Raw genomic sequence first — 10,563 nt, forward strand, 5'->3', positions numbered from 1 at the left:
TCAATCATCTGTTTGATTCAACAAACACTTCAGAAATCGATAACGGGAACTCCCCAATTGCAATAGCCAGTGATCAATCCCTTCGACACGCCAACGATCATACGGAACCAGCCATGCTCTCCCCAGTAGGGACCCCAGGAATTACGGGCAATCCAGTATTTCGTTCCATCCTCCGTCTCGCCCCAGCCAGCAACCTCCACAGCATGATAACCGACGATATGGCCTCTGTCGTCCACAAAAATGCCTCCCTGATAAGCCAAAAACTCCTCCGTGACAATCATCGAGCAAGACACGGGTCCACGCGCGAAGATCTCTGCCTTAATTTCCATTTCTCCCTTCACTTCTCCATACTCCGATACCTTGTATCGCTTATAGTCCTTGACAGGATAGCAGTCTTCGCCGGGCGGGCAGTCCATGCAGCGAGCCATGTCATTGCATTCCTTGTCGATTGCCTCGTACACCTGGCAAGTCTGATCCGGAATACCCTCATTAAAAGCATATTCAAACACATCAGCATCCGAACCACCATCGCAGGTTCCAGCATTGCTGCAGTTGATGACTTCCTGTGCAGACAGCTCCACAGTGGGCCACTTGCCCTTACGCATCAGGTTGATACGATCCGACAGCGCCGAAGTCGGAGCCTGCGCCCAGCACGATCCGCAGTACTGAGGAATGTGCTGGTTCTTGTCCCACGTCGCGTAGTTCACGCCATCGATGTTGCGAATATCGTAGTTCTTCGGGATATCCTCGCTCTTGATGTAGGTGTGCGGTCTCGGAGACACAACGTGCTCCTTCATTCTATTCGCATCCTTCAACAAGCAGGAGCGAGGGAAGTAGCGAGCACGATTTCGCTGCGAACGCATTTGGTCGTTCAGAATCATTTCTTCCGGTACACGCGGCACAGCCCACTGACAATCCGCTTCAATGCCCAAATTGTTCTCGCCACGCACAATGCGGAACCAGCCCTTCTCGCCCCAGAAAGTACCCCACGAATTACGAGCGATCCAGTATTTCTGACCGTCTTCTTCGCCCCATCCAACCACAGAAATGGCATGATCGAGCGTTTTCGCTCCAGTAGTATCTCTGTAGATTCCGCCCTTGTACTCCATCAAATCATCGGGAACCGCAATCGAGCAGGTAATAGGACCACGAGCATAAATCTCTTTCATCATATTCTTCTCGCCAGCAACACTTCCATACTCATCCACATAGTACTTTGTGTAGTTCTTCACTGCAAAACATCCCTTCTCGGAGTCACAGTCACGGCAAATGTTGATGTCAGTACACTCCATGTTTTTAGCCATGTAACGCATGCATCCTTCTTCAGGAACACCATGGTCGTGCATGTACTTGAAAGCCGTAAGAGGATGACCGCCCTGGCAACCATTAGAGTTGTGATCACAGTTAAGAATCACCTGAGGAGACAAATCATGAACAGGCCACTTTCCCTTCGTCATTAACTTCAGTCGATCCGACACAGAAGACACAGAAGCGAAAGACCAGCAAGAACCACAATATTGGGGAATATGCTGGTTCTTTGTTACCGTTACGTAATTGCGACCATCAATATCGCGACTAATCTTTAATAACTCTATCTAGTCTTACGGATCATAGGACTTGGGAAGAACCTCATCACCTAAAAATGTGTAGGGCTGAGCAGTTTTAACAAGTTCAGGCACTTTCGCGTTCGGATCAAGGCAGCCAGCTGAAACAACCGCCAGTACTACTATGCATGAGAATAGCGTCCTTTCACCCTACAAACTCCAAATAGAATGAATTGCATGTCTTACAAAATTATTATGGTATTGCAATCTGATCTGGGTGTTATTGGGCCGTTTTCGCATATTAGCCCCTATAACACAAAGGCAGTTGCAAATGAATACCAGGTTATATAACCTTGAATAAAACTGTTGGAAATGTACTAAAAAGAAAGAACAGCCATGGCTGAAATTGGGTCACAGAGAGGGAGTTTCATCGGTGAATAGTGATAGTGGGGAAAAACGTTGCTATTTCTTTTCTATTATTGAATTCTGCTAGGTATGGAACTTGCTGATGCATGGGCACTGCTTGTATCAGGTAACCATGGTTGGTTCAACTATTGTATCACTTGCACAATTTGCTGATGACATAATATTATTCACGGCATTCCATTTAAGAATCTGAAAATAAAAACAAAAACAAAAGTATTACATAAGAACACAGAACCAAACACAGCTTGCGTTTCGTAGATGACTAAATAACGCGGGGACCAATCGAGTTTGACATAAATATTTGAATATGTTACAAATGTTCTTTGGTGAATGTCCTATCGTCCAAGGATCAGCACTACACATGAAGAAATCATTAAAAGGCGAGCGGCCATGTACATAATGAGTATGTAAATGGCGCACATCGCGCGGAAATCCTTTTGGCCACCTTTTCCACCCGTGGCCGCTTGCTTGTCCGCGTGTTTCCTGTGCACACATGCTGGCAAACTATTTCAAACAAGGTTGTGCGCCAATTACATACTACTCTCAAGGAATAGTACCTATCTCTCTATACACACTACATGGAAACGAAAACAAAGAGAAAGCTGAACACGCTACATAAACAAAGTGAAAACAAATCCTCCTCTACATGTCCTATAATCGGTAATGTTTGAAGGCGAGTGTGTGTACGTTGTCGTCCAAGATCCGTCGCTTGTTATCCGTGCAAGTCATGAGTGTCTTTGTTTTTTCCTTCGTTATGATATCGAATCTTTAATTGTTGATACGTTTGAAGCTGCCTTCGATCACTGCATCTCCTTTCTTTTCTGTTTCGAGTACAGGCTTGACCAAATCGATGTTCTTCACACTCATTCTCTCACCATCAATCACGACATTGCGAGGAACTCCCTTTGCTGCATTGTGTATCACATGCTTCTCATCAACCAGACAGTACATCTTCGGTCTCAGTCCCACGAACTCTGTAATGCGATGTCCGTTGTGCTCGTCCTTGAAAATGGGGCCAGGCAACTTCTTGTTGAAATTGAGGAACGAGTCCAATGAAGGGAACTTATTCTTATCCTTTTCATGCTCGTAATACTTCACGAGTTCACCATAGAAGTAGCTCGTGTTATCCAATTCCGAGAAGTCGAACGACTTGTACATGTCACACATCTTGTGAACGATGTTAGCGCGATCGTGCAGTTGCACGATGAGTGAATCCGTGTCCTGTCCCAACAATTCCACGTTATCAAACGTCGTCTTGAGCACATTGTAGTAGAAATCGTATATGATGTGTTTGGACATGTCGAGAATGGCGAACCCGATGAAGAATGGCTTCACCACCTTTCTCACCGGTGTATTCAGCTTGATACCGATGAGATTCTCGGAATACATGGTAGTCCCAGCGATCATGTCGTACCCATGCTTCTGAATGATGGCTTCACGTTCATTTCATGTGTTAGCGAACTTCACTTTCATTCGTTTCAGCCCAGTCTCCACGAATTTGCCATAGGTCGAGTTTGCCAACAGCTTGTACAGGTTCTTCTCCACAGTGGTCTTGGACTTGGCTCGTTTCTCACTCAGCATGTTCACATATTCGAATATGAATGGTGCCTGCTTGAAACGAATGATGTGGTGAATGTGCGTGACACGATAACCCTGTTGAATGCCCAGTTGCAACAGTGAGTAATGCACGAGATACTTGCAACGAGGCACAAGATCGCAGATGAGCTTCGGTGTATTCACCTCTTTCACTTTGTCCACAATGTCGTTCTTCTCAGCGTACTTCTTGATTCCATCAGAATACATACCTGCCTTCTGTACGGGGAAGAATGGCAGATCATTGAACTTGTTGTGCAGCTCCACTGGTGCCTCGATATCATACTCGATAAAGAATCCATACTTACCGAACGTCTTGAGTGATTGCACCCACCCATTCGGATCACGATTGATCTTCTCCATCACTTCTCGTCGCTCAGGTACACCCACCAACTCATAAGGCATCATGCGATGCATGGCTCCACCATACAGGTTGTTGGCGTCCAGGTAGTAGATGCCTTGGGACGACGTTGTTTGCTCCTTGTTGTCAATGTCAACCTTGGCATGTCGTTTCACGATCTGTGTGATACCTCCTCGCAGGTTCTTCAACAATCGCATGAAGTCATCGATATCATTTGTTTCCATCAATCGAATGCCCTTGCTAGCATAATACTCACCCATACGATTCAAGAACACTTTCACGAGTTGTTTCTCGGCAAGTTCCTCATTGGCATTGATGCGAGTGATATAATGTGCCCACTTCTCACTTAATGTCTTCAACACATTTTTGCCATGATCGCCTTCCATTGTCACCTTCAAGAAGAGCGAATAGGCCATTTGCGGTGCTGTGATGTAATGCATGGGATCAACACCGAATGCCTTCAATGTAGTATTTCGGAAGTGTTCGAATGCATCAGCCATGAGAGTTACATCGAGTACATTGTACAATTCGTAGTATTCACCCCATGTCTTGATATCGAAGGTCTTCCACAACTTCACCATGAGATCATACTCGTCTTGGGGCACTATCTCTCCCTTCATATCATCAATGCATTGCTCGCGAGAAGGAATGACTGTATTGTTCAATGACTCGTACGACTTGATAAGACTATAGAACATGGGTTCTTTCCGTATCAACAAATCGATGTATTCGTCACTCCTCTGCTTTCCTCGAAATTCACAATACTCACATCATTGTTCTTTAGTATTCACGTAGAGATCTAAAATGATCTTCAAGTCTCTGTTCCACAGTCGATCTGAGAGAACTGCTGATGAGCTTCAACGAGTCCTTGAACTGAATGCCATTGTACTCGATCTGCATTTCCTTGTCCTCGGTGGTTAGAATTACTTCGAGGTTCCTGCAGGGGATAGCCGCGATGAATTTCGTGATGAACGTGAAATCGTAGTGAGATCCATTGTGAAAGTAGACTGGTAATCGATAGTTCTTCTTGTTGAAGGAGAGTTGTAGATTGCACTTGGTACAACAGGTGCATATGTACTGCCCGGCTTTGAAGTGGTGTACCTCTCCATTTCCTGTGGTGTATTCACCTGCCACATGTGCATGATATCTTACCTTGTCTTCCTTCAATTCCACATGGCGGAATGGACATATAATTGTGGATCGATAATCTCTGTCGATCGTAGGCGTTAGTTCCAGTGGTAATTCGCCAAAGAGATAATTATTCATGTTCTCTTGCAATTGCATGAGATACTCCATGATAGGACGAAGCTCTTCTTCGCTTTCGTGTGGTGCATGAAAGACTCTCAGTTGAGTCTGGATGGCAGGGATACGAGACACGGCTAGACAGGACAACATGATTGGCTTGTGTCTGTTCTCGTCATCAATGGCTGACTCGAAGTCAGCGTACATGATATCAGGTGCTGGCATTTCATATCGCTGGTTTGTGAATCGTAACCGAATCTTCTCGTTTACCAAGTCGTACTCTTCGCTCTCATTGACTAGTTCACGATATGCACGTACCTCATGTGCATGCACAGAGGTGATAGAACCGAAGAAGTCACAGAACTTGCACTTCGCGTTTCTTGTCGTGTTTCTATTCTTCACATCACTCTGTCGTGTCATGCGATGCTTGAAATCGCTCAAGTCCTTGATGTGCGAGAAATGCTTGGCTTTATGTTGTGGTAGATTATGATCGTTTAATATGCATAAGGATGAATTGTCTGTTCACTCTTTACCAGTGTATACTTGTTCAGATGTGAATAGATCGAATTGCTCCATTGCATTATCTCTGTATCCAGGTAAGAGTGTGACCTCGAATACGTTGAGTGTTACTTTCAACAATGCTTTTAATGCGGCGAATTTCTCTTCATTCACATCGAAGGGTGTATTATCGCGAATGATCATCGTTTTTTCCACTTTATGAAACGTGAGCATATATATTTTGTACTTGTCAGGTTGCTTCTACCACTTGTTGTACACGGTTTCATCGCCTATCTTGCGATTCGCGACGATTTGTGTCTGCCTTCACTCGCCAGAATGAGGCACCGTTGCAGGCACCGGTTGTCATCAATGTTATGATTGACCACTGTACGCCCCAAAACGAACGGTGATGGATGTCTGTAACCCACGAATGTACGAAGTGGGAACATCTCGACATGGAAACCGATCTATCCAAGATAAACGAATCTACTTCCTTCGGTTTCCTGTTCCTCCACGGCATTTCTGTATTACTTCAGGTAGTCCTCGATCCATTAATCGATACGGTCTCGACGCACAAAACGTAGATGTCCAAGGCGATCATCGGTGAGGTTAATTATCTTAGTTTCCCCGGCATGTGTCCACATGAGGTTGTATGCCATGATGGTGATGAAGCACTGGTTGTACTCACGCAGGCCGTTGAGGATGTACTTCTTCACGATGTCATTGAACTCACTGCTTTCATCGAATATGAGGTTGATCGGTTCCACTTCCTTTTTACTGTTATCATCAGGTAAGTGAAACAACAATGATTGATTTTTTTCTCATCGAGGCGGAAGTCCTTCTTGGTGCGCTTCTCATTCATCCATTCCTTGTACATATCTCCCTCCACAGTGTGATAGTACGTGAGTGCATATCCGAGTGACGAAACGATAACATCACTCAAGCGTCCCTGTGATACCTTGCGATCGAAGCGTTCGAATACCTTATTGCGTATCATTTCACACCTCTTCTCCACGGTGTTCAGGTAACCGGGTAGATGACGTTGTCGCTTCTCACCGAACTCATGCCCGTTCCACTCATACTCGAGGTACCGCTCGTTCCATGCCTTGCTTCCCACGTAGATGTAATGGCACTTTCCAGCAGGGTCACTCACTCGTTTGCGTGACGTGCGTCCTTTAGGTGTTGCTAGATTCATCTCGAGTACCTTGTTCGACACATAGGCTCTCGAGTCAGGAATGGTCTGATCGGTGAACGTATCGCCGATCATGTAATACTTGGCTGCCAATCGCTTCCAGGTTGGTCCACCGATCTTGATTTGTTTTCCTGTCTCAGGGTTGATAGTATAACCAGCGCGATGTGAACTCATTTATATTAGGGTATCAGAGTTTTTAAGTGACCAAAGTGAAATGGTTTGAATTAGTTTAGATGGGAAAATAGCATGGCCATCCGCGTCGTACTCGAACTCATCAATGTCGACGTACTAGCTATTGCTATCCGAGTCACTGTTGGCAAACATCATGCCAATGTTTGGGTTCTTGTCGAACGCCTCGGCTGCTTCTTTTGTCATTTTCACCCATTGTCCTTTCACGCGTCTGTAGTTGTCACGAATCAACTCGTTGAATACTGTGCCACCAATGATGAGGAACCGATTGTGTGTGATAACATTCTCGACTTTGGAACGTACTTCGTCGTATCCTGTGGCAATGGTGTATCGTATACGCGATTCAATTCCTCATCGTACTTGAATCCATGCTTCAGAAAATTGTGAAAGCGAACCCCGTTGATTTGAATTTCTCGTCCTGTATTGGGATTCAATGTGTACATTTTTTTGTTAAAATATATCCATAAATGTGAATGCATATTGTATTATTAAGTGCGAACATAGTATGCCAAGTGTAAATGAAGTACAAGAAAACAGAGAACAACACATGGTCTTCCCTGGTACGCACTTGTGAAAACGAAGATATCGAACTCGCCGATATCATCATCCATACCAAGTATCCGATCAATTGTGAGCGTCTATTCGGCTTCAGTGTTCGCACCCCGCAGGCAAATGAGAACTGTGGTTTGATCCTGCACGACTATGATTGCATGGAGATGACTCTGGACGAAACTCGTCCACCCTTGTTTACCGAGGATGAGTGGGAGTATCTATTGCCTCAATTGAAATCCAATGGTCTGCTGGGTGTGCCTCTAAATGTGTTTTGGAGGAATGATTCACTGCCTCCTCACATGATTGGTGTAATGACCGAGAATCGTGCTGTCTATTTCTTCTCCAACTACTATATACGCGTGGTTTACAAGGTCGTGAATGATGAATACCCGCCCGAATTGTTTGATTTGTTCATCGATGATGGTGCGTGTCTGAAGGGTGTGTATGTCTAACCATATGAACGAAATCAATTAAAGTAAATTGAATCAATCAATGTCGTACATATTCAACAGCAATGGAAACAATTACACGTTCAAGAAACTCGATAACATGCTCATCAACATGCCCGAGAACAACGGCAATCATGTCCTCGTGCGTGAGACAGTGGATGGCGTTCCTCAATATTCATGGACGATACCTTCTGGGTGTTTTGTGAAAGTCAATAATGCCATACTGTTTGAATATACACACACATTCACTCAACCATTCAATAATCAATGCCAATTCCAATTATCTTCTGCTTTATATCTGGCGATCATATCGATTCCATGTTACAATGAGAATTATGCCCTATTCAAACATTGTGATTCCATCGAATCGGTTGTGGATAAGGAATACAAGGCGAGTGTTTCAATGGATGGGGTGTCTTTGCTCGATGTGCCATTCATCGATACACTCAACAATCTTGTGACCCTTTCCCATACCAAACTGATAAATGGAATAGAATGGACAAGTGAGAGTCATACGATATCTGCATTCGCGAATATCTTTTCTCTTGTATGTCTGAGTGATGTGAAGAGTATCACGATCGTTTCGAACACCTAGGCGAGGTTGTTTCTTCTTCTGGGTGCTTGTAATGGTTCGATGTGATTTTGCTTCCTCTCTCAATGCATTGGGTTCCTTTCGACTCTTGGATCGAGTGATGGGTAGTGCTGGTTGTGGTTTGCATTTGCTAGCCAGCAGTTCCCAATCATAACACTTTTGGGTGCTATCGCTTTCCACATTCTTCAATTCATACATCAATGGCATGAATCGATCGTCAATGTCAACAACTTCATACAAGTCCTGAGACCATTTGCTTGTCAATGATCGTTTTTCCAGAATGCGAGGTCTTCGTGTCACTCCAACATAATCACCCACATCGAATTGAGGTGTTGTGTCCTTTGCTGACATGTTGGATGGTTCTGTTTTCTCCATGTACAAGATATCGTTGTTGTTGTTAAGCCAAATGTCATTGGGTGTATATCCGATGTCTCTGTTCTTCCTTGCATTATGTCGACGAACTGCACCATCGATCAAATCAAACCATACACCTTTCCATTGATTGATTGAATGGAATGAAGGAAGGAACCATGATGTGTTCCTTGATATCTCGAATTGCTCGTTCAGCTAGTACTGCTTTATTCGCTGAATCCATGTGATACATGGTGATGTCATACTTGTTCAAGATGTTGGTACGAAAGATCGCATTGGTGAATTCGGTACCTCGATCCGAGCAACTATGCTTTGGTGATTCACCATATGTTTGAATGATATCCTTCATCGCATGAGTGACTTCTGTAACACTCTTACTCTTCAGTTTCCGAGCCATCAGGTATTTCGAATATCCATCAATACATACAAGGACATATTTGTATCCACGATTCTTGTGGAATCCTGTACTCTTTTGTGTTCCCAACACTTCCTGTATGGATTTGTGTTGTTTGGAAGAGAAATCGATAAGATCGATGAAGTATATGTTTCTCTTGAATCCACTGATGATCATTCGAGTGGCGCCTCTTCGTTTTGCTGGTTTCCATAGTTCCTTGATTTCATTCATACTCCACACACACCTCGATAAATGAATCACTTTATTCAAGAAATGAATAAGTTGTGTCAGAGGAAGAATCACAAACTGGTTATAGACTCGAAATGCCTTTTATCCACTATACACTACTTCAAATAGAACATCACTCGCATTCAACATTGCAATGATCGTTTCGATATCATATGTACCTCGTGAAATCGATAGAGTATGGAGACTGGATCCAAATACACTCATAACTTGTAGCCATTGTGGAAATTGAGAATGTAGTATTAATCATGGTGTTCAGAATGGCAATGATTTCACTCAGTGTATAATAACCAGGCGAGATCATTACCTCTTCACCATTGGTGTTTGTCACCACATTGATTGAGTTCACAATATTGAACATGACTTGATTGGGCTAGAATAGAACAGTTATGAAAGTGATAAATAGATTTCTGAACTTGTAAGGATTGATCCATTCGAATGAACCATTGATAGATGAATCTTGTATGAGAATGGAATAATGCATGTTCTCTCTTTACCAAAGACACTTATGACTTGCACGGACAACAATAGATGGATTTGTGATGACAACATACACATATTGGCTTTCGGTCATTACAAATAAGCAAACAAACATGTAAATACAAGAGAAATAACAATAATTCACCTTAGCTAGGTATGTCTACTGCTTTCTTGCACCCAAGTATAACTGACACAACAAGCACAAAAATAGAAACGAGCACTAGGTTGATAGTAGAAAGGAATTGGAGTAAGAAAGCACAAAACCTGGTTCCTGACCGATGATTATCGACCATACAGCCTAGGAACGATAGTCGAGAACTCAGAATCGGTTGGTTGATTACAACGATGGACAAAGGATCGCAATTGTGGTCATGGAACAAAATAGCATACAAAGAAAACTGCCACCAGGTTTCACTCTATAAGTGCCATTCTC

At 43.6% G+C, this 10,563-nt stretch overlaps 1 protein-coding gene across 1 annotated transcript; it reads right to left on the reverse strand.

Annotated features, from left to right (window-relative positions):
• Nucleotides 1–29: 29 nt before the first annotated feature.
• GSBLH_T00005004001 (uncharacterized protein) lies at nucleotides 30–1,783 on the reverse strand (the record flags this gene model as incomplete). Its single annotated transcript, XM_013043993.1, has 3 exons — nucleotides 30–1,575; nucleotides 1,606–1,726; nucleotides 1,759–1,783. 3 exons carry the CDS (start codon nucleotides 1,781–1,783, stop codon nucleotides 30–32), a joined length of 1,692 nt encoding a protein of 563 aa, XP_012899447.1.
• Between the last annotated feature and the right edge of the window lie 8,780 nt (nucleotides 1,784–10,563).

This window comes from Blastocystis hominis (assembly GCF_000151665.1).
Source record: "Blastocystis hominis, Singapore isolate B (sub-type 7) whole genome shotgun sequence assembly, scaffold_9".
NCBI classification, from domain to species: domain Eukaryota; class Bigyra; order Opalinata; family Blastocystidae; genus Blastocystis; species Blastocystis hominis.